The sequence below is a fragment of the Ictalurus furcatus genome, chromosome 12 (genome assembly GCF_023375685.1).
Source record: "Ictalurus furcatus strain D&B chromosome 12, Billie_1.0, whole genome shotgun sequence".
Lineage (NCBI taxonomy): Eukaryota > Metazoa > Chordata > Actinopteri > Siluriformes > Ictaluridae > Ictalurus > Ictalurus furcatus.
Window position 1 is genome coordinate 3,046,446 of NC_071266.1, and position 25,841 is coordinate 3,072,286.

A 25,841-nucleotide genomic window follows, 5' to 3' on the forward strand; every position below is an offset into this window, starting at 1 on the left:
ACCTCGTGGGTCTGGTCTCTCTCCAAGCTCTCGTAGAAGACACTCTTGATTCATCGTCTACACAAAAGATATCCTAACAGCTAACAAATTTATGACATAAAACTTAAATATTGTTAATTTGTAAAAATATTTTATTAAAGTATTACAACACGAGTCTGTAGTCATGACGACAGAAATTGAGTTGAGTGTCCCAATGTGTAGTGAGCCCGATTCACGACCTAGGGTGCTGATCGAGACAGACCCATAGTCTACTCAGGACGGGATGGCAAAGATGGCGACTGAGGCATGCGTGTTTTCTGTGTTCAGGAAGTAACTTTCTTTTTTCATGCATTTCAAATAACATATTTTTCTTTTTAATGGTGTGCAGTGTTAAATTGTGAGAAGTAGCAGAGAAATAGTCTATATAGTCTACTATTTCTTTAGTAAGCTAGCTGTACATTAGCTCCGTGGTTCTCAACACTGGGGATGCGGAGAGATTGGAAGAGGGGTGTGAATTTTTTCAAGAAAAAATTGGCATTAAAATAAGCCAATCACAAGACATCTGTTAGGAGGGCACCTGGAGTGGCCTACTGGATTTCAGTGGGAGCCAGTGCCACTCCTGGCCACCATGTAGTGCCGCCCCTGCTTGTTACATCTAATACCACTCAGGCATGCTTGCCGAACACAACCAGAGCCATACAGACCTTCCCAGTGACTAAGGCTGTGACAATCCCCACTGGCACATTAATGCTTGCTCAGTGCCACTGATTCCATATGGCATATATCAGATGGAGGGTTGTCAGCTGGGTACTACTGCTCAACAATGTTATAAGATATATATTTCATATATATTCACAAAATAATGCTTGAATTTAAAATGGGTATATGAAATATCTGCTTTCCAAATGTGTCACAATTTCCCCTCATGCTATAGCACTGGAGCATGCGGCGTGCTTCCGGGTTTGTCATTAGTTGCGTTTACATGGACAACAATAATCCACTCTTAATCCGATTAAGACCATACTCTAATTAAGAAACTAGCATGTAAACAGCAATTTTTACTTACCTTAATCTAATTAAGGTCATAATCGAAGTAAGCAATAATCTAATTAAGACAGGTGGAGTACTCCTGTTTTAGTCGCATTATGGACGTGTAATAGTGACATGTTAACACCTTAATCACATTATGAACGTCGTGTGTTTTATGTTTTACGGTGAACAAGAGAGTTAGGCTGTGTCCCAAATCACATACTTTCCTACTATAGGCCTGTAGTGGGGAAAAATACATGTATATCAGCTACTATATAGACGGTAAGTATGCGATTTGGGACACACCCACCGCTTCAAGGAGTTGTCTATTAGCACGTATAGTATGACAAATAATTAACTGCACTTAAAGCGTTCGTAAAAAAAATAAATAAAAACACCCAAAACTGTATACGGTACCATAACTAAGACGAACTGTATGTTGATACGTGAAATTCTGGAGGGACGTTGGACGGCGTGGCGCGGTGACGTAATGACGCAGGCTCTTAATCTAATTATGATCTGTAATCTTAATCTTAATCTAATTATGATCTGTAGTATTCTAAAAGCGACTCATGTAAACACCTTAATCATATTATTACCTTACTTAGATTAAGGTCAATATTTAGATTATTGCTGTCCATGTAAACGTAGTCATTGATACTGACTTTGTTTACTGTCTGCACGTGCATTTGTTATGGTTTGTCCTGTCTCCGCCTCGTATGTGTCATCATTAGTCTCAGCTGTTTGTGTTCACCCTTGATTACGTTTGTCTTCTAAACCCCTCGTGTATCTTTGTATCGAAGTATTAAATGATGAATGGTAAATGATCTGCACTTATATAGCGCTTTTTATCCAAAGCGCTTTACACTGTCTCATTCACACACACACTCACACACCAATGGTAGCCGAGCTGCCATGCAAGGCGCTAACTTGCCATCGGGAGCAACTTGGGGTTCAGTGTCCCAAGGACACTTCGGCATGTGGAGTCATTTGGACCGGGAATCGAACCCCCAACCCTGCGATTAGTGGACAACCCGCTCTACTACCTTAGCCACAGCCACCCCATTATTACATGAGTTTTCCATATACCCAGTGTTTGTTTCTTGATTCATGTGTTATAGTTTTGATCTTGTTCTCGCCCTTGTTCTCGATTCCTGTTTTGTCTCTTTGATGCCTGTTTGCCGATCGCCTGACCTATTGCCTGTTTTTTGACCATGCTATTGTCTCATGTTTTGGATTTGTCTGCCTGCCTCTCTTTAATAAAACTCTTATCTGCATTTGCATCCGCCCTAACCTCATTAAATTCAGATACGTGACAAAATACTTTGCTGATAACATGGAAGCAACAGGAAAGCTAAGCAGACATCGTGCCAGAGAAACCAAGGAAACTGTGCCAGCCATGGATTTGATCTAGTTTCCTTGATGGACTGCCATGGAGCTCCCAGATTCTTATGATGGATTTTTTTCTTGGACTGCCAGCTTTATTTTGCTAGCCTTGCAGACCGCAAGCTGGAGGAGAAGCAGTGGCTCAAGTTCATGTGGTCCAGGTTCTTTGGACCAGCCCGCCAGTGGGTGCGGCTCCTAGGGACCCAAGGAGCCATGGAACTTGGGGGGGGGGCTCCAGCTGAGCTCCAGCTGAGCTCCAGCTGAGCTCCAGCTGAGCTCCAGCCGAGCTCCAGCCGGAAGTCAACATGGTGACCTCATCTCCAGAGCTCCAACCTGAGACCCACAAGGTGGTCTCACCTGCAGCGCTCCAGCCAGAGGTCAACCTGGCAACCTCATCTCCAGAGCTCCAACCTGAGACCCACAAGGTGGTCTCACCTGCAGCGCTCCAGCCAGAGGTCAACCTGGCAACCTCATCTCCAGAGCTCCAACCTGCAACCAATGAAGTGGTCTTACCTGCAGAGCTCCAGCCAGAGGTCACCGTGGCGACCCCCTCCCTAGAGCTCCAACCTGAGACCCACGAGGTGGTCTCACCTGCAGAGCTCCCGCCAGAGGTCAACATGGCGACCTCATCTCCAGAGCCCCAGTTGGAGGTCAACATGGCGACCTCCTCCTCAGAGCTCCAGCACGAGACCCATGAGGTTGTTTCATCTCCAGAGCTCCAGCATAAAGTCAAGTTCCTGCTAGAGGTCAACGAGACGGCCTCCCAAGCCATGTTCCTGTCCGAGGTCAACGAGACGGCCTCTCAAGCCATGTTCTTGTCCGAGGTCGATGAGAGGGCCTCTCAAGCCAAGTTCCTGTCCGAGGTCAAACAGGCGGCCTCCCCAGTCACGTTCCTGATCGAGATCGAAAAAAGGCGGCCTCACAACTTCTCCAGTCTCAAAATTATTCAACCCATGGCAAGCATCTTTAGTGCTTAGTAGAGCACCCTTTTGCTGTTATGACCTGCTGCAAATGAGATGCATAGCCAGACACCAGCTTATGGCAGTATTCCTGAGGAATAGCAGGTTTTAGGTCCTACACCCAGGTGAAATGCATGCACAGCGCAGTCTAAATAGATTATTTTGGCCTAATGCAGATGATGTACTCTGGTACCTGTATGATGATGTAGTTTGTTTCATCCCTGCCCCCCTGCCAGTCACTGCCTGCCATATGGAGATCCACAGAGACATATGGTTGGATCTTACTCAGTATAATGAGACTCTGATTTTTGATGATTTCTCTGTTGAACGAAATTGCCTTTGCTGAAATTTCTTACCTCCTTCATAAGTTTTTCACTTTCATTTGTGTGGTTGTTCTCAGTCTGTTTTGAATGACTATTCTCAGTTTGTTTTACCTGCTACGAAATATAATGGTTACATTGTAAGTTTTCAAATTTGTTCTCTAATTCAATGTGAAAACATGTTTGTATGGCTGTTCTCATTCAATTTTAACAGCTACAAAAAATGTTATGCTTACCATAAGGTACCAGTTTTACCTTTATTGCCTTTGGTGAAATGTGGGCTTATTTTATGTGCTGGTTGTTGTTGTTTGGTTTTAATGTTGCCAGTTGGTTTTAATGACCAGGATAAGATGATTGGTCTCAATTTAAAAAAATTTCCTCAATAACTCATTTTCAATAATGCATCCATGTAAGGGCAATTACAAACAAGAGCAGTAAGGTGACTGCAGACCCTTGTCTCAATCTTGCAATGTTCAAGAAAGTGAAACCAAATTTCAGCATCAAGATCTTGGTCTGTTTTCAAATGATCACAGGAAGACCAAGATCTGATCATCTTTCTTGCCTAATAATTGAAACAGATATATTTTAAGTTCTGTGAGGGGACATACTCACACAGACAAACAGATGGACGCTTGGGTCTAATTACAATACCCATAAAACATTAGATCTCTTAGAAATGTAATGTGCTTCACTAATACAACTATGCCAAGTAAGTGCAAAAACAATATAAGGCAATTTAAAAAGGCAAAACTTTACAATAGTATGTAAACAAATATGTGCAGTGTATGCTGAAGAATATGTCCTGTCATCCCTGTTACTCTGGTCAGTCCTGTTACTATGACATCAATCCTGTTGCTGTCATTAATTTCATAAAAATGTAAAATGATATTTGAAATGGCCTTCCGAGTTTGCCATTATAATCTCTTTTGTAAAAATATATTTTTTTCTTAATTGACATGTGATCACCCTCCAAATTTAGGATGTTCTTGGTCATCTGAATAACACGTATAAGATTGAAAAAAAAAAATCCACAATTTTAAACAATCCCAGTGAAAAGAGGTTCTAAAATACTGCTCATCTTCTTTGTCCGGCCTTTTCCCATATCTACTATGGGTCGGCTCTCCTAATCTTTTTCCTCCGTATTACTCTATTCTGGGTCGTTGTTGGGTCTATATTGTCTCTAGCGAGGTCTTTATTCATAACATCCATGTTAGGTGGAGTCTTCCACGGCTTCTCTTTCCTGTACCAAGCTCCAGCACTTTTCTGGTCATGTGGTATTCTGGTTTTCTTGTCACATGTCTGTACCATCGTAGCCGCGCTTCAGTCAATATTTCAGGTAGTGTTCTGACTTTAAAACTGCCCCTGATGGATTGGTTTGGAACCTTATCTAGGAGTGTCACTCCTGCAGACCATCTCAGCATTCTCATTTCATTTACACTTAGCTTTTCTGTCTGCTGTTTTTTAAGTGGCCAGCATTCAGCACCGTATGTTAAAGCAGGTCTCACAGCAGACTTATAAATCTTGCCTTTGATTTGCACTGGCATTCTTTTGTCACAGAGCACTCCTGTTAAACTTCTCCATTTCATTCACCCTGCATTCACGCGACTTGTGATATTGGCGTCAATAGTACCATCGCTAGATAGAATGCTACTGAGGTATTTAAAATTGGTGACTGAGTTAAGTGCTGAGTTTTGGAGCGAAATTGGGTAATGTTCGTTGCTGTTTGAAAAGTTGCAGTGCATATATTCGGTCTTCTGTCTGCTTATTCTAAGGCCAGCATTTTCCAGCACAGCTCTCCATTCTTCCAGGTGTTGTTGGAGCTCTCTTGGGTCTTCGCTGATAAGGACGACATCGTCTGTGTAGAGAATGTCCCAGGGTGTTGAATGTTGCACCTCCGCCGTTACGTAATTCATCACCAGGTTAAAAAGTAGGGGGCTGAGTGCCGAACCTTGATGAACTCCTACTCTCATTTCAAAACAGTCGCTGATTCCTGCTGGGCAATGCATCTAAAATACTGCTCATGTATGTGAAAACTATTATATAGTTCTAATTAAAACTATAGTATATATTAACGCTTGTATCTGTAACAGGAATGACAAATATCAAAACATGAAGAAAATAAATAAAATTTAAAAAATTACATAGCCTGAGATAGCACAATACAATTTCTTATCATTTTAAGCTGTCTTCATTTCATGGATATTTACAAAAATTTATTAAACTTATTTTACATTTTCATTTTTCAGAGTTGAAAAGGCACTGATTTTGTGGAATGACCCAGTCACTGATTTAATTCGACTGAGCATTACTGTTTCTCATATAGCTTCTCATTGTCCCACCACTGTCTTTTTTTTTTTTCCTTGGTGGACAAGTGAGCTCAAGTGTCTATAAGTCTGGATGTGGATTTGTGACTGAGTACTGCAAGACAGGATTTGTAACACTTTCACCAGAAAACTGTACTCGGTTCTGTAGTGACAACCTTACTGAGCTTTTACAATCTGTCTCCAAGCTGTTCATCAGTGGCTGCCTCCAACACCTCTGCTTCAGCAACAGCAGCTGCTCTTTCTAGCTGCAACGTGTGTAAGTTGACTTAAATTCCGCTTTCTTTCTAGCTGCTTCTTCCACAATGTATGCTGCTTCTTTCATCATCTCTGCTTCTTTCTTAGCGAATGCCAATTGCGCCTGTGCTGCTTCTGCCTTTGCACATGCTCTGATAGCCACTCCACTGGCTGATGAAAACTGACTTGAACAAGAGCAACATGATCTTGTTTGTAATTATTCACTCAAGTCTTCATCATTAGCAGGTTGGGTCAAATGTAACTACTTTTCTTGCATTTACGCCAAAAAGTTGGAGTTTGCTGGTGGCTTGTATTTCCCGTTGAGATCAGAAGGCCATCTGAAGCTGTGTCTTTTTACGTTCTGCGCTTACTAGTATGAGTGCTGAAGAGCTTGAGCCTGACTAGCTTGGCAGATAGCTAACAGATTCCTCCAAGAAAGACTCAGATGCCAGACTTCGAAATGAGTTTGGTTTACTTGAAGGAAGCACTGTAAAACTGAACATACAAATAAAGAAAATTTCAAATAATGTCTTCTGCATCATAATTCAATTATTACATTCAGATTATAACATACAGTGGGGGAAATAAGTATTGGACGCATCAACATTTTTTTCAGTACATATATTTCAATTTGAGGCTATTCACATTAAATTTTGACCAGACATCAGTATTAACTCAAGATATCTGGAAATATAAAGAATTCACAACATTAAAGTCCATAAATAAAGTTATGTGTAATAAAGCGGAATGACACCGGAAAAAAGTATTGAACACACTAATTGAAATTTATTTAAAACTTAGTGGAGAAGCCTTTGTTTGTAATGACAGCTTCAATATGCTTCGTGTATGAAGAAATTAATCGGCCGCAGAATTCAGGTGTGATTTTGACCCGTTCTTCTAAACATATTGTCTTTAAATCTTGTTCAATTGGATTCAAGTCAGGTGATTGACTGGGCCATTCTAACACCTTGATTTTTTTTTTTCTCTGAAACCAACTGAGAGTTTCCTTTGCTGTATGCTTTGGATCGTTGTCCTGCTGGAAGCTCCACCCACGTCTCATCTTCATCATCCTGGTGGATGGCAGCAGATTCTTCTCAAGAATCTCCCAGTAAAGGGCTCCATTCTTCGTTCCTTCAATTATATGAAGTCTGCCAGTACCATGTGGTGAAAAACAGCCCCACACCTTGATGCTTCCACCTCCAAACTTCACTGATGGTATAGTGTTTTAAGGGTGATATGCAGTGCCATTTCGTCTCCAAACATGGTGTGCAGTATGACAGCCAAAAAATTTTGCACTCATCTGACCAGACTACACTCTCCCAGTATTTCGTAGGCTTGTCCAAATGATTTGTAGCAAACTTTAAACGAGCTTCGACATGCCTTTTCTTTAGTAATGGAGTCTTGCAGGGTGAGTGTGAGCAGTAGAGTGCATTGTCTATTGTTTTCCCTGTGATGATGGCACCTACTGCCTCCAAGTGTTTCTGGAGCTCTTTCTGAGTGGTCCTTGGCTCTTGGGCTACTCTTCTGACTATTCTTCTGACTCCCTGATCAGAAATCTTGCGAGGAGCTCCTGTGTGTGTCCAGTTGATGACGGAGTGATGTTACTTCCACTTGCGAATTATAGCCCCAATGGTGCTTACTGGAGGATTCAGAAGTTTAGTTTTGAAATACGTCTGTATCTGATTCCATCAATATGTTTTGCAACAATAAGGTTGCGAAAGTCTTGATATAGCTCTTTGCGTTTAGCAATCATGAGATGTTTAGTGTGTAACACCTTGGTAACGGAAAGTCTTTTTATAGACCATCAATTTACTAACCCAGCTGATATTAATTTCCACAGATAGGAGATATATTTACTTATGGATTTCAGCTGGTTCCTTCCTTACCTTGCCTTGGAGAACTGCTTTTTCTTAGCGCATTCAATACTTTTTTCCTGTCTCATTCCACTTTATTACACATAACTTTATCTATGGTAATTCTTGGTAATTCTTTATATGTCATGTGAATAACCTCATTGGAAATATATTTACTGAAAAAATTGTTGATAAGTTCAATACTTATTTCCCTCACTGTATTAAACATCGATTTCCATACAGTCTTAATTTTTCTCTGAACATCCATCATCCCGAAGTCAATGGGGTTTTTGAATGGGTTTTTGGTTAAATGCCTGAAATAAGGCCTGTGGTTAACACAAGCTCAAGATATGTTCATGTTTTATACTACGACATAAAATACATCAGTAATACCCCACTCACAATTTTTTAAAAAGGTTTTACGTGTCTTGATAAAGACGGTTGCTAACAAGTGATTAAATGGGACAACAGAGATTGTCGGGGACATTAAATGTCATCACGCTGAACAGGAAATCTCATCTACTACAGCCTCATTGTGTTTATACTCACGCTCTTGCAACTCAAACTTTCCAACTTGTAGATTTATCAATTTATAGTATTTTCCAATTGAATTTTTTTTAAAAAAAAGATTGTACAAAGATTGTAAGAGTTGTCGGATGCTTAGTGGTGGTGATGTTGAAGTCATGTGATTGTGGTGTAGTTCGTTTATAGCCTAACATTAGCTTTTTACTTCTGGTGAGTGTGTAGGCTACAAAATCTTATGAAGCTTATCTTAATGAACTAAACCTGTAAGAATCATAAACTTTTGTTGGTCACAGAGCTTATTTTCTGCAATAATCCAAAAGCCAATGGAAAAATCCTATTGGCTTTTTGTCGATGGAACCAGGGTTATGCTAACTTCTGGGGTGGCCTAAAAAAACACGTCATCCCTGCAGGATTGACGACTTCCACATTAGTGTCCGACACTTAAGAAGGGGACACCTCTCTCTCTTAATGCAGAAATAAAGTCAATCTTTACAGCGGGCAATTATTACATTTATGATGGTGAAGATGCCAACGTGCATGTAACACCATTCCCATTCACAAAGTGCAAGATTTTCTTAGGATAAAACTATGTTGTGAGAAAACAGCTTTTGGTTATGTCAAGATCATGAGAAAATTAAGTCATGATCATGAGAAAACATATTTTGTTATGTTTGTTATCATGAAGGTGCTGATAGTCCTTAGTCCCTGCCACATGCATCCAGAGTCATAAATGAGTCCACCCACCCGCTCCCTGTACTGGAATTTAGCATCTCTCCCTGCATGTTGGAGAGCATAGTATGCATAGTATGCAAGTATGCATAGTATGCATACTTGCTCATATTCATGCAGTCATTCATTCAGCTCAGATGATTTTATCCACCTACGGTTTCTGGTTGGAGAAAGTCCTTATATTGACAGCGTGTGTTGTTTCCTCAATTAGCATGCTAACAAAGATAACTACTACATCCACAAACTTGTTCACATCAGCGGAATTCTCCCGGAACATGTTCCAGTCAACGTCATCGAGCACGTCCTGTAGTGTAGCTTCTGGTTGGGCAGATCAGCGCTTCACTGAAAACATAGCTTTTATTTGTGAACATAACATCTATGGAGTGTGTGGTAGTTGTTTCATCAGACAGAGCTCCTTCCACAGACTTTTGTCTGCTTTATTTTTTACTAAGCACCAGAGGGCACTGTTTTCGACACTATCGAAGCTTTGAATCTTTTCCCGGAACAGTCAGGGGAAAGCATCAGTGCTTTATGAGTCTTCATTTCTCCATCCCTACCGTGAGTATCTCAGAGAGCCATGATGTATGGGTGGATAAAATGTTGTGAAATAATTGAGTATAGTGGTTATCAATGTTCAAAAGTGTTCTGCTGTCATAGATGATCGCAGATGTTGTGTGGAAACCTTGGGTCCTGGCATTCATTTGGATGTTACTTTGCCACATACCACCTACCTAAACATTGTTGCAGACCAAGAATGTCCCTTCGTGGCAATGGTATTCCCTAATGGTACTGGCCTCTTTCAGCAGGATAATGCACCATGCCACACTGCAAAAAATGTTCAGGAATGGTTGGATGAACATTACAAAAAGTGTTGACATTTTCCAGATCTCAATCTGATTGAGCATCAGTGGGGTGTGCTTGACAAACAAATCCTATCCATGGAGGCCCGACCTCAAAACTTACAGGACTTAAAGGATCTGCTTTGTCAGCTTCAACCCCAGAGCCAGCTAATTTAGCATCCTCAACTGAGAATTCTACTTCTCGAGTCAAGAGGGAGCTTCCAAACACCAAAAAAAATAACCCAATTCCTCAGCCTGCTCATTGGAAAAGGCTTGAATTGGACTAGAGCGATGTGGTTCAAGGAGGAGAACACCTGTCATCATATAACTGCTTCATGGAACTCTTTCAGTGAGTTTTCGATCATTCCTCCTGAAGGCAAGAAAATTGTGGAACTCCTCGCTGTGACCCAGGGACAAAGACGCACTTCATTCACCTGCTCCTCTAGGGAAAGTCCATCTCAGTTTTTATCTCACTAGTCCTTTACTCTAAATGTGCAAATAAAACACTCAGACTGTGTCTCTGTTCTCTCAGCACTGATTGACTTTGGAGCTGCCCTTAAATATCATGGACCAAGCCACTGTAGAGAAACTCAACATCCCTCAATATCCATGACCACTCCTAAGACTGTGCCATTGTGCTCATGCCAGGTACCACCCCACTGCACAATTTGAATCTACACACTTAGCTGAACAACAATCAATGGAGGCGTATATCCAAGAGTTGCAATAAGGTAGATTTGACCTTCCACCTCTCCGGCAATTGCTGGATTCTTTTTTGTGGAGAAAAAAGAGGTGTCTCTGGCCATGTATTGACTACTGAGGACTCAACCAGATCACAGTACAGTACCTCTACCATCTCCCACTCATCCCATCAGCTTGTCCCATCACTTTGTTCTGCAATGATTTTCACTAAACTTGATCTACGCAGTGCCTATAACCTTGTTCACATCAGAGAGGGCAACAAGTGGAAGACTGCCTTTAGCACCATCTTTGGCTACTTAGAGTACTGTGTCATGCCAAATGGGCTCTCTTGCACCTAAGTCTTCCAGTGTCTAATAAATGGTATCTTGAGGGACATGTTTGGAAAATTTGTGAAAGCATACATTGGCAGCATATTCTATTCTCCCACTTCAGAGACCCGAGTTCAGCATGTCATACAAGTATTTGAATGTTGTCTTGAGAACCACCTCTATGTAAAAGGATTGAAATGGGAATTCCATGTGAAGACCATCTCCTTCCTCGGGTACATCATAGGCCCAGAAGGACTAGCCATGGACAAAGAAAACATTTCTGTTGTCACAGAATGGCCCACTTCCAAGACAGTCCATGGATTGGATTCCCAAGACCTCCAAAGATTCCTTGGCTTTTTACTAAATGAAGCCTTTGAGAGGCTCAAGAAACATTCACCACCTCAAAGCCATTTATAGTTGAGGTGATCACCTCCAAATCTGGAGTGAGAGCAGTCCTGTAACAAAGGTTCAGAGACAGATCAAAACTCCACCCCATTTTGTTCTACTCTCCTAAGAAGCACTCCCCTGCAGAACAAAATTATGATATTGGTAATTGAGAGTTGTTGACTGTAAACCTCACCCTAGAAGGGTGACATCATTAGTTATATGAAGTTGCTTACCCTTTCACTATCTTCACAGATCATAAAAATGCTTTGATTTCACGCTCTCTTATAGGCCAGGCTCCAAGAACACCAAAGCAGATTTGATTCCCTGCCATTCCTGCATCCAACAGAACTCAAAGAACAAAGTGTAGTGCGTATAAGTTATTAACTCCCTCTTGCTTTGTGCTTTGCTTGTATTTCCTCATTTGTAAGTCGCTTTGGATAAAAGCGTCTGCTAAATGAATAAATGCAAATGTAACTATCTTTTGGTACATAAACAGGGGAATAGCCCGCACACCAGCTCAACAAATTCCCCCTGCCTGTCCTAAAATAAAGAGAAAACGTATGTTCCACCAAATCTAAGGGGCAAACTAATCACATGGGCACACAGTGCCACAGGACATCCAGGCACACACAATACATACCATCTGTTAAAGGTGAGATATCGGTGGTCTAACATGGTGACTGACATTCATCTCTTCATGCACTGCATGTGCCCAAGCCAAAGTTCACACCCTATCAGCCGGTGAACTCATGCTCTTACCCACACCCCAATAATCTTGGTCTCACCTAACCATTGACTTTATCACAGACCTCCCAGAGTCACTAGGAAATTTATTATGTTATTATGTTCATTGTATTACAGTTATTATGGTCACTGTAGGTCGATTCTCGAAATCCCTACATCTTCTCCATCTCCCTGGTTAACTTTGACAATTAGTTCAAAGTACCTTCCCAGTCACTGGATCTGAATTGAATAGAACCCCTTTGGAATGTGGTAGAACTGGAGATTTGCAGCATGAAAGTGCGCCTGAAAAATCTGTAGGAATTGCGTGATGCAATCATGTCAATAGGGGACAAAATCGCAAAGGACCGTTTCCAACATCTTGTGGAATCTATGCCATGAAGACTTAAGACTGTTTAGAGTGTTCCTAATAAAGCATTCAGTGCATTTAAAAACAAACTACATGTAATTCTGATCTTCTCAACATCAGTATCAGTATTAGTATTTTTCATGCAAAAATTGCTTTTACCTGAACTCAAACTCAGTTGTCTCTTCCCTAACTGCTTAGGCTGACCAAAAAACTGCTACAACAAACAAACAAAACACAGATTAAATTTATTTATGTACCACATATTATATACATGATACCACACATATACATGATAGTTTTCTGCTTTACTAAGATCTGCTTTAAAAAATAATCAAGATCTATTTAGATAGTACCTTCAGCAATGTTTGAATTTTTAAGGCTGATTAAGAAAAACAAAACACCATGTTTCCATATTTAGGTCTGACTCTGGGCATTACATATCTCTCCTGATCTTAAATAACAGCAAGTTTTATATTCTTTGTAAATATCTGAGATGCATTTATTCCAATTAGTGATTTATAAATGAAGATCAACACATTTATTCTAGTTAAAATTATAGCTGTAGCATTCTGAACAAGTTCATTCTCCTCACAGTTTTGGCTAATGTGAATTTCAATTAAATCAATTCTCTTTCAATTAAATTAAATGACATAAAATTTCTTTAGTATTAGATATTTGGGGGCATGGTGGCTTAGTGGTTAGCACCATTGCCTCACACCTCCAGGGTTGGGAGTTCAAATCTCACCTCCACCCTGTGTGCATGGAATTTGCATGATGTCACCATGCTTCGGGGGCTTCCTTCTGGTAGTCCAGTTTTGTCCCCCAGTCCAAAGACATGCTTTACTGATTGCCAAGCCCAAACTGTCCATAGTGTTTTCCCCCTGATGAAGTCCTTTGTTGAGGTGGCAGTGTGTTTTGGATCATTGTTGTGCTGCATGATAAAGTTCCTCCTGATTAATTCGGATGCATTTCTCTGTAAATTGGCAGACAAAATGTTCCTGTAAACTTCTGAATTGATTCTGTTGCTACCATCATGAGTCACCCATGCCCTGTGGAGGTTGTTGGTAATGTTGTTTTGGGGTTGTTGTTGTTTTTTTTTTTGTTTTTTTTACAGCTCTCACAATGTTTCTGTCATCAGCTGTTGTTCTTTTCCTTGGCCGACCCATTTGGTGTCTGTTGCTCAGTAAACCAGTGGTTTCTTTCTTTTTCAGGACATTCCAAATTGTTGTATTGGCTATTCACAATGTTTGTGCAATGCCTCTGATTGATTTTCCCTCTTTTCTCAGCTTCAAAATAGCTAGGTCATATAGGTCCGCATTTATTTGCGCAGGTAACTATTAAACTACAATATTACGAATAAAATATTTACACATTTCATACTGTTTTATTGCTTGTAGATAGCTATGATTATCATTTGCTTGAATGTTGGTTACAAAAAAGAAGTGTGGTGGATGCAGATTTTTGATTCAACCAAGTTGCATACCTGCCTAACTATGCAAATTTAGTCAGTGTAATACATTTTCTAATTTAGAATCCAAGTGTGCCAAAATCGTGCATGCATCAGCACTTTCTGCATTGTGGTGCTACGTCATTATGTCATGCTCTGAGCGTCTTTGAAAGGAAGGCATGGGACTGAAGGGAGGGGTGATCTTTTTCAGGAAGTTAGCAAGTTGCCAATATCACTTACAGTGGCTTTCACGGTCATCTACAGTTCATGGTGGTTTTTTTCCCCCTGAGCTGCTTATCAATATCTACAGAGCTGCTTGAGTTTAATCATGTCCTGTCAGACCGCCCGTTAGGAAGGCTAGGGTTGCCTTTCAGACCTTCACTGGGGTATTAGCATGTATAGTATTTTAAGATATTTAGTCTATTCAAAATGGAAAATATGTATACTGACTTAGCAAAAGGAGAAAAGCTAGGTATTAATCTAATACCTGAAAAAGGAACAATTTTTTATTTTCAGATTTTACACATGCATTGATGCAAAATTTCTGTTAAATGAACAATATATGTAACATTTATTGTCTTTATACACTATAATCTACTACATTTTGGAACATTATTTCAAAACAATGTTGTTTTGAGACATTACATGCTACAAACATTACTCAAAATATGCTAAACACAAAATCTACAAAGAATTCTTGGTTATTATTAAGTTGAAATTTATATATTTATTTTTAATGAAAACAAGAGCATTAATGTCACTCCAATGTGTTCATCTCAATAAATTCTAGTCATAGTATCACATTTTAAATTAACATTTGTCAAAATTCAAGATATACCACCATTGGTAACACAAGACTCTTCACTAGAATTGTTCACTAGTCTAATCTTCACTCATGGTCTCATTTTTTATGTCGACTCTGGTGTTTACTACTGTTGACGCATTTCCCTCTACCTCTGTCATTTGTTCCTCTGGCTCCCAATCCAGCTCAGCTGTGGCATCCTGATATTGCTGGTACTCAGACACAAGATCATTCAGGTTGCTCTCAGCTTCTGTGAACTCCATCTCATCCATGCCCTCTCCTGTGTACCAGTGCAGAAAAGCCTTGCGGCGGAACATCATGGCAAACTGCTCCCCGACTCGCCGGAAAATCTCTTGGATGGCTGTATTGTTTCCAATGAAGGTAGATGCCATTTTAAGGCCACGTGGTGGGATGTCACAAACAGCCACTTTAACATTGTGGGGAATCCATTCCACAAAGTAGTTGCTGTTCTTCTGCTGAACAATGAGCATTTGTTCTTCTACCTCTTTAGTGGACATGCGACCACGGAAAACTCCTGCAGCAGTGAGGTAGCGGCCATGCCGGGGGTCACATGCTGTCATCATGTTCCGGGCATCAAACATCTGCTGGGTGAGTTCAGGAACAGAGAGGGCCTGGTATTGCTGACTTCCTCGTGGTGTGAGAGGAGCAAAGCCAGACATAAAGAAGTGAAGGCGAGGAAAGGGCACCATGTTGACAGCCAGCTTGCGGAGATCAGCATTCAGCTGACCAGGAAAGCGCAGAGAGGTTGTGACCCCACTCATAGTCATAGACACAAGGTGATTGAGATCTCCATATGTTGGCATGGTGAGCTTGAGTGTACGGAAACAGATATCATAAAGAGCTTCGTTGTCAAGGCAGAATGTCTCGTCTGTATTCTCAATCAGTTGGTGAATGGACAGTGTGGCATTATATGGCTCCACTACTGTGTCCGAGACTTTAGGAGAGGGCATGACACTAAAGCTATTCATGATTCTGTCTGGGAACTCTTCACGGATTTTGTTGATGAGCAGGGTGCCCATGCCTGAGCCAGTACCACCACCCAAAGAGTGAACAAACTGGAAGCCCTGCAGGCAGTCACAGTTTTCAGCTTCATTACGGACACGGTCTATTACTTGCTCAACCAACTCTGCCCCCTCTGTGTAGTGACCTTTTGCCCAGTTATTTCCAGCTCCAGAATTCCCTGTCAATTAATGCATAAGGAAATCAGTTACACTGACAGAAACAGAAACCAAGGCTTCTACTTTGTAATACATAATTGTATGGTAATCGTTAGGTATTATATATCTAAACATACATAATATGGTCAAAACAAAACAAAACAGAATTTTATAGCTTATTCAGTTCTGTATACATTATTTGGTGCATTATGCCTCAGCCTTAATACCTGTGCAACTGGTTTGAGTTAACTGGTTTGAGTTAAAACAATGTATCATACATACTGATTTATTCTCATCATTAGATTTTACTGCCATTGAGAAATCTCTTTGTAAATAGAGGGCTTTTTCACTTGGTCTCACCATGTATGAAGTTGTCAGGTCTGAAGAGTTCTCCAATGTGACTTCCCCTCACACTGTCTAATGTTCCTGGTTCCAAATCCACCAACAGTGCCCGGGGGACATACTTCCCACCTAAGAGCACACAGCAAAAAATATTAATGCGTAGAATCTTAGAGTATTTACTATGTAGTTTTATTGTTGAATTACTCATTTCTTGCAAAAACATTTGATTCTTAAGAAAACGGTAAAGGCTTTACTGAGCTGTTATGGACCAGGAAAAAATACTGCCAAAATTTGTAATTATATACAGTATTGCAATAGCAAGGCCAATTATTTTGTTTTTGCTATACATGGAAGACATTTGGGTTTGAGATCAAAAGATGAATATGGGATGATGGATCAGAATTTCAGATAGCATTTCCTGATTGTTACATCTAGATGTAAATATCAACACCAAATTTTTAAGTGATTTTAGATGAAATTTTTAAGTATGGGAACAGATATTCTTTTTTCTTCCAGGCTTGTTCTGCAGCTTCTTTCAGTTGTTGGTTGTTTTAGGCGTTTTCCCCTTCATTCTCCTGTGAAATGAATGCCCAATTGGATTAAGGTCTGGTGATTGAATTAGCCAGTCTAAAACCTGTTGTTTTGGAGGTTTACTTCACAGCTCTCACAATGTTTCTGTCATCAATTGCTGTGGTTTTCCTTGGCTGACCTGTTCTGGTCATTAGTATACCAGTGGTTTCTCTCTTTTTCAGGACATTCCAAATTGTTGTATTGGCTATGCCTACTGCTTGTGCAATGTCTCTGATTGATTTTCCATCTTTTCTCAGCATCAAATGTCTTCTTTTCTCCCATAGACAACTCTTTGGTCTTCATGTTGGATTACCCCTTCTAACAACAAATGCACAGGCAAAACCCAGAGCTTAAACCAACAGTATACATTTAGATGTAAATATAAGGATATGAAAGCTGATCTATCATCTCACATTCTTTTGATCTTTTGATCGCAAACCAAAATGTGGTCAGTATATAGCAAAAACAAAAGAATTGGCCTTGCTGTTCCAGTACTTTCAGGGGGATTTTATGCATCTCCTTTGTGCTCAAAATATCTGTATTCAGATCTGAAATGGATGTGAAACACTTTATTATCTATCGTGTCTATCACTATGCCCTTGTAAACACTGAAAAACACTGAATAAAACAGGGCTATTGGAAAAAGAAGTATTTTTCATTCACAAAATATAAGAACAAAACAGCAGTTTGCAGAACATAACATTATTCAACTACTGAACTTCTATAGTCCTTAATGTTAATTAGATTGTTAGATTGTTCTAATGTTACAAGTTAATATTAATAATTAATTCATTATTTTGGGGAAACTCCAGCAGAGATATGCTGCCCTGTGCACAGTGCATGGTCTGTGTAGGATATATGGAGTGACAGTTGTATAAATGAAAGCATAATTTGTTTGTGACTTTCAGGCCAGATTGTAAAAGAAATATGCTAGAAATATGGTTTATTTTGGACCTCAGTATAGCAGTTAGGATACTGGAGTAAACCACTGATGATGGACAGAAAAATGAATACTCCTGTCTATATCAGAATCTGTATTATTTCAATCTGATTAATGTACACGTATTCATTTACACCCCTGCTAACACTGATATGCAAAATGCTTCTTATTTGAGGTGGTGATTAGCCAGTTTATGAAAATGACATGGACAGTGAAATTGGCATTGGGGTCTTGCTTTATAAATATTAATGACTAGAGCAGTGGTCGGTAACCTATGGCTCACAAGCCACATGCGACTCTTTAACAAAAGTCATGTGGCTCGCCAGGTGTCTCACCCTTCAACAATATTTCATCATTAAAAACTTAGACACATCACTAGAGTTCAGTTTACTGTAGAAAATGCAAAGTCAATTACAATTTCTTTGTTGTACAGCCTACTGAAGTTAATGAAAAGTCAGTTTACAATAATATATCTCGATTTGTTCCAGCCAGTGCACGTATACCATACTGTGCGCACATGTCACCAATCAACAGCAAACCACTTGTGTTTCTATGGTAACCTCTCATGTTCAGATTCAAGCAGCTACCTAGCTAGTTTGTGGAGATGGCAAAAAGAAAGAATTCAGAGGAGCATCGAAAAAAGAGGAGCATGAAAGTGGATAGAGTGAAACATATGCTTTTATTGAAAACTCTGGTGCTCTGCTGTATCTGATTTGCACAGAACGTATTCCCTCATTTAAATAAATCCACTGTTAAGACATTACACACACACACATATATATATATTCCGCATCTCTTTTTACTGTATTGACGTTTCTCTTGTAAGCTAGTGGAGCACGTCATGTGACACATTTCGGCATCGCATCGCCAGAAATAAACTGTAAACTTCCTTAGCCAATGAAATTCTGTCTCCTGGTTTAGATCAGCCTGTAGTTTCTCACTATTAGTAAGTTCTATCAAGGAAATGACCGTATTTTACACCAACTGTCATGACAATAGAGGAAATGAGCTTTCCAATGATACCAAGCGTTATTTCTTTTTGTTCCACATCAGACTCCTTGAAACCAAATTGTTTCCAAATGGCTGAAATGGTCTTATCTTTCTTGTTAACTAAAGGCTCTCTTTCTGTCATCTTGGCTCGAGCTGAACTAAAAATATCACGGCCTGGCGGGTAGTAAGTTTGGTTTTTAGGGAGGTGCGAAAGGACACCGCTGTAAAGAAAAATGGCGTGGGGTTTTTAAAAAGAAAAAACGAGAGCATTGCAAAATGGAATGCAGCACAATAATCATTTTATCTCAATTATTTTGTTTTCATAATCGTTGGAGGCCATAATCGAAATTGAACTTGAAAATTCGATCAGTCGCACAGCCCTAACTGGAAGCCTGCATGCTGCCAGCTTTGGAGATCATAAGACAAGGAAAACCTTTTACTGTTGGAGGATATGTAAAGTCACACATGTTGAGTGTGGCAACTGAACTGTCTGCGGATTTTACGAACAAGGGAAAAGTCACTTTTGTGCCAATCACTCAGAAAATAAACGACATGCCCCTGTCAGCTCGAACAGTACATGCCAAAATGGCACGTGAGACAGAGAGGGAAAGGAGCATGAGTATAACTTTAGCGGATATTTTTTTTTCTTTCGCTGGCTGAGTACACACACACACACACACAAAGAGAGAGAAGAGGTTTTTGCAATGGCTCTTTCGGGGAAAAAAATGCATTAACCTAGAGGGAGTGGGTGTCAGGAAAACAAATTGAGTTTTTAGGAGCAGAAATTGCATTTCAGAAAAAGAAAAATTACTCAAATTGTTTTTCACAGATACTCAGGAATAATTTTAACAATCCTAAAAATAAACATGTCTGCAAATGTCTGCAGTATTACAGCTGGACACAGATACAGACACTTTACCCAAATATTTAATTACAGAACAACATAAACTCTTCTGAATTCAAATCTCTTACCATTTGCTTCATTAAAGTAGACATTGACTCTCTCCAGCTGAAGGTCCATGTCCCCCTCATAGGTTCCCACTGCACTGATACCATGTTCGTCACTGATAACTTCCCAAAACTTTACACAAAATAATGTTTAAATACAAGAATTGAAACGAGTGCATCAACTTCAGGCATTGAATTTTTTACAACTAAAATGAAGAGAATGTACAATTAAATGTACAATGAATGTACACTAAAACATAAAAGTGCAACAGTTTGCATGTTTTCAAAAAGGGCAATATGTTTTTAGCTGTGTTTAGACAGTGTATTTGAATATGTTAATCTTTTAACCCATTATATCTTACTCATGGGGAAAATGTAGGTGAAATTAAAATAACAATCTTGCTATCACATACCTTTGAACTGATCTGATTCCCACACTGTCCGATCTGAAGATGAACAATCTCGCGCATGGTGATCAGACTCACACTCCTAAGCAGAAGATAACTGCAAGAGCCCACTGTGAGTATTATACCAATGATGATGTCATTATCAGGGAGTCTACTCCACTCTCCTGTCAATTTACATATTGACAATTGTAGGCTATTGTAGTCACTTTTGTTTATTAAGAGATAATGACATTTTATTATAGTGGTATATCATGAATGCATAGTTTACCATTTTTAAAATGGTGATACTTCTGAATTACTGACATAATATTAATAAGCAATGTTACACCTGTGCTAATTGAAGTCATCCACATTATTAAATGTGTGTTGTTAAAGTGCATCACAGCTTATAATGTAAGTGATATTATAATGCTTTTAGTCGTTATAAATGAGAGCAAAAAATAATACTGATGCCCTGACATTTATGCTTTTTAAGTGAATACAACATGAAGAAAATGTTGACAAGTACGTACATGAGATGACTTCCTGCCCATCGTGCCTGAGTATGATAAGACTATCTGGGACATTCAGACACAAACTGGTGTCACATTCATTCACCACAATACCCCCACTTTTCACCAGAGATCTCAATTTCTGGAGTTCTGAACTTTTTGCTATGGTTATTAATTGCTTTCACCACATCTACAGTGCATTCAGAAAGTATTCTAACCCTTCAACTTTTATCTAATTTTATTATATTACAGTACTGAATTTATTTTCCTCAACAATCTGCTAAAATACTTCATAACATTAAAGCATAACTATGTTTTCCAAAAATGAAATAAAAAAAACTCTACATGATATGCAGACCTGTATGATGGTTGAATACAGCTACATCAAACTTATACTGCTCATCCTTGAAATGTTTCTATTTCATTAAAGTTCACCTGTGGTCAATTTAATTAATAGGACATGACCAAGGTACACCATACAGTCCCCTCTGAAACTATTGGACCAGCAAGGCCAATTAGTTTTTTTTCTGCTGTAGACTGAAAAAATTGGGGTTGAGATCACAAGATGAATATGAGAAGAGAGTTTAGAAATTCAGCTTCTAGTTCCTGGTATTTATGCATTTATGTAGATGTGTTAAACGAGATAGAACATAGCACATTTTGCATCAGATCACCCAATTTGTAGGCAAGCAAAAATATTGGAACACGTGGCTGACAGGTATTTCTTGTTATCCAGGTGCACTGTTAGATTGATTGTTTAAACAGTTAATAGCGCAAAACATCTACTCTTGGTTTTAGCCTTCAGTTTCACCTGTAAAGACTGCATTTGTTGTTAAACAGTATAAGCCAACATGCTGATCGGAGAGCTGTCTGAAAAGCAAACCATTTTGAAGCTGAGAAAAGAGGGAAATCAATCAGAAGCATTCCACAAACATTGGGCATAGCTAATACAACAATTTGGAATGTCCTGAAAAAGAAAGAACCACTGGTGTGCTGAGCAAAAGACACTGAACGGGTTGGTCAAGGAATACAACAACAGCTGATAACAGAAACACTGTGAGAACTGTGAAGAAAACCCCAAAAACAAAAGTCAGTGACATCACCAACAACACCCACAAGGCAGGAGTGAATGTATCACAATCCACCATTTGAAGAAGACTTAGAGAGCAGAAATATAGAGGCCATACCAAAAGATGCAAACCACTCATCAGCAGTAAGAATTGGAAAGCCAGATTGGAATTTGCAATGATGCACAGATGAGCCACAAAAGTTCTGAAACCAAGATTAACCTCTACAAAAGTTATGGAAAGGCCAAAGTGTGGAGGAAAAAAACCGATATACTCATGATCCAAAACATACAGGCTCATGTGTGAAAAATAGTGGAGGTAGTGTCATGGCTTGGGCTTACATGGCTGCTTCTGGAATGGGCTCACTAATCTTTATTGATGATGGAACTCATGCTTGCCAATTTACAGAGAAATTAATCCAAATTAATCTGGAGGATCTTTATCATGCAGCAAGACAATGATCCAAAACATATTGCCAACTCAACAAAGAACTTTATCAGAGGAAAAAGTGAAAGGTTTTAGACTGGCCAAGTCAGTCACCAGACCTTACCACAACTGAGCAGGCATTTCACCTCCTGAAGAGGAGACTGGAGGGAGAAACAGACAACAACTGAAAGAGGCTGCAGTAAAAGCCTGGAAAAGCATCACAAAAGAAGAAACCAACAATTAGATCAATGACACAGGCTTGATGCAGATATTGCCAGCAAGGGATATGTAACCAAATATTAAGTGTTGTTTACTTTAATTTACTTCAAGACTTATCTGGTCCTATACTTTTGCTCACCTAAAAATTGGGTGGTCTGATACAAAAGTAAATAAAAGATGAAATCCTAAACCCTCGTCTCATATCCATTTTTTGATGTCAACCCCCAATTTGTTTTTGGTGTATAGCACAAACAAATGAATAGGCCTTACAGTTTCAGAGGGGACTGTATAAGCCCACAAAGCTGACAGCATGTCAGTAAAACAAGCCAAGAGGTCAATGGAATTGCCCATAAACTTCTGAAGCAGGATTGTGTGGAGGCAGTTTGGAACCATTAAGATGTTTCCTAAATCCAAAATTGTATACAGGAATGAGTAAAAGGTCAAGAACAAATGTGATGTAAGCAACAGACACAGATAATTAGTGCTCGTGTCCCTTGGCATGGGCAGTAACTCTTACCCTGCTCAGTTTCAGCTTTGCTCAGCTCATGGCCACACACACACAGTCAGTGTGTTTAAATAAGTCAGAGAACTTAAATAGGGCATCGGACATAAAATCTTCATCAACCATCACCCTTTTAGCTAGTCCGCCATCTTACACCGTCCAGCTACACACTCGCACTAAACCAGGTGTCACTGATCTTATTGACAAAGGGTTGGTGTGACTGCAGGCTTTCATTCCACTCAAATAGGAGGCACACTTAATAGTTGATTGGAGAATAAGATGATCTGATGAAATAAGTGGAATGAAGTGGATAATATTGAAGATCCCTGCACTAAACCACACCCTAATCTATTAGAGACATCCATGTCCAGCAGAAGAGGAATTCTTCCATCTCCATCTGCACCCCCTGGCCTTGGACCAACATAAAAGTAAAAGTTTGTGATGCTAGATACCAAGGAGGGATCCCAATGTTACAGTATACATTAAATCATTTGGCGGATGCCCTTATGCCCTTATACCTGTAAATCAGTGGTTCCCAATCTCCCCCCCCCCCATCTAAGAAAAGCTGAGCCCCCAACCCCCATACCCACTTTCTTTTTCTTTTTTTTTATTACATCAATTATAGTTTTTCTTTAATTTTCTATTTGGTTTGCCCTGGTTATATTTGTGTATAATTAACTGTAGGCTTATACAAAATTGTTACTAAAAGAATAATAATGATTCATTATCAGCGTAATAAGTCTGCACTCTGTCCTAGATCTCCCTCAGAGCAATTAACTGAAACGGGGCAGTTTGTTGCATACACACATGCACATCATGTAAACATTGGTTTTGACACAGCTTTGATGTATGTGTTATAAAAAATAAAAATAAGTAACAATAACAAACAGTAAGTTACAATCAATAACGTTTTCCTTCCTTAAAAAAACTAATGGCCACCTTGGGCCTGCATAGCTCTGACCAGTGATGGGATGTCAGATGTGATGCTAGTGACAGCCAGCCTATTACTTGGTGGACATCGAGCCTGTTACAGGCTTTTGTTATTGTTCCAAGCGCGCTGAAGGCCGTCTCAGACAGGTACATACTGTAGTGCTGAATGGAAGAATAACCCTTGTAGCTGCGTGTTTGGCCAGCCTGGGTGCAACAGCGTTTCCTTTTACGATCCAAAGCTTTTTGTATCCGTTCTTGTGGAAATAGTTCTTTGACACAGAATCGGCTTGAAGGTCAGCAAGCTCATCTTCACGTCCACGAGACTGCAAATGTAAGGGCCCATCACCCATGATGCCTTTGATAAGTATTCGTCAACGTCGGCTTTCCTCCCGAAGTATGTTCATGTGTCGGGTAAACTCAGTGCGTTTTTTCATGATGACTCATCAGCACTTTTACGTTTCTTAGACATGTTATTGTGTTCATAAAATGGTGATGATCTGACTGCAGGAAAAACGAGCTGCTAGCTGAAACTGATTGAGCGCGGGTCATTGACGTGCACACATTATTTTCGGGGAATTACTGCTTTTACTCTTTTTCTCTGCCATTTTTATATATATATATATATTGGCCTTGGCATTGCAAGCATATGATTTTTAATGACATTTTAAAATGTATTAATCTTACAATTAAATTATAGTGAAACATTTTATGCATGTTTGACCTCAAAGCAAATGTGATCACGCCCTCCCTGTGAACGGACCCAGGCTGGGAACCACTGCTGTAAATGACGTCGAACAAAAATTAATCAGACTTTTTAAAGACACTCCCAAACACGTGCACTTCAGTTCACATTTTATCTTGACCGTAAATGGATGCGTTTTGATGGATTATATCCAGATTGTATTTAGCGTGTTACGACACACTGCATATATTCTATTTAAAAGTTCTGTAGTATTGAGTGTTTTCATGGAGATGGATAATTGCAGTGTTTATCTGAACACTGGGGAAACATAAAGCACCACAAAGCTGGAAAAAAACCCCCAATTTTTTTGCAATAGCTTACATAGTTTGAAGTGGAGAATAAAGTACCTAGGCCAGGGGTTCCCAAACTTTTCCAGGGCAAGGCCCCCCAAATGGCATTAACATTTGACCGAGGCCCCCCTTTTGCAAGATGTCTTAAAAACATTAAAATACTGACTTCTGAATATATCCCCCTTTTTTTTTTTATTAATACTTACATCTTTACATTACATTACATTAGGAATTGATTGCGTGTGTGTGTGTGGTTGTCTGAGCGTGAGAAAGAAAAAATAATGTATTTATTGTTCACACCAAATTGTTGAGGCCCCCGGGCGCCCCCTGGCGGTCCCCACTTTGAAAACCACTGACTTAGGCTACTTGATGTATGGTCACCTTTAGATTGTGGAAAACATTTTTGATAGCTAAATATTAAATAGTATTTTGGGGCTCGATGTGGTTGTGGCATGTGCACATAGGTCGCTCTGGACAAACAATTCCACAGCCAGAGTGTGTGGAAATCAGGACCAGCTATTACATCAAAAGTTTAAAACGTTTATTGAATAGTAAGCTGCTAAGGTTAAACGACAAAAGAGACACTGGTGTAAATCTTGTGAGTCCCGTGGTGTATGTAATTCCCTTCACACTGTCCATACACTTCATACAGGCAGTCCTGCTGAAGAAACTTCCTGGGCCGTGCCCCGTTTCTTGCTCTCTGATTGGCTCTAGGTCAACGCTGAAGTTATATTCAGTCAAAACACAAAACACATCTGGAATCGCAGACAGTGATTCTCAAGCCACTATATGGTTTTACTGTACCCCTTTCATTTTTTTTAATTGTAGAAATGTTGATATGGATAAAGCTGCATGCACGTACCTGAAAAGATCCAGGTTTAATCTA

At 39.6% G+C, this 25,841-nt stretch overlaps 1 protein-coding gene across 1 annotated transcript; it reads right to left on the reverse strand.

The window, feature by feature from the left end:
• Window positions 1-14,595: 14,595 nt before the first annotated feature.
• tubb1 (tubulin, beta 1 class VI) lies at window positions 14,596-20,510 on the reverse strand. Its single transcript, XM_053638376.1, has 4 exons — window positions 20,295-20,510; window positions 19,906-20,014; window positions 16,452-16,562; window positions 14,596-16,114 (listed from the first exon to the last, which is right to left on the reverse strand). The coding sequence occupies exons 1-4, from the start codon at window positions 20,349-20,351 to the stop codon at window positions 14,994-14,996; spliced, it is 1,398 nt and encodes a 465-aa protein (XP_053494351.1). The 5' UTR covers window positions 20,352-20,510; the 3' UTR covers window positions 14,596-14,993.
• Window positions 20,511-25,841: the final 5,331 nt, after the last annotated feature.

Coding starts and splice junctions, on each gene's coding strand:
- tubb1 (XM_053638376.1), bottom strand. CDS start 20,351: ATGCGCGAGATTGTTCATCTTCAGATCGGACAGTGTGGGAATCAGATC. Junction 20,015..20,294: donor GGAATCAGATCAGTTCAAAG/GTATGTGATAGC, acceptor TTTTGTGTAAAG/TTTTGGGAAGTTATCAGTGA. Junction 16,115..16,451: donor ACCTGACAACTTCATACATG/GTGAGACCAAGT, acceptor ATTAATTGACAG/GGAATTCTGGAGCTGGAAAT.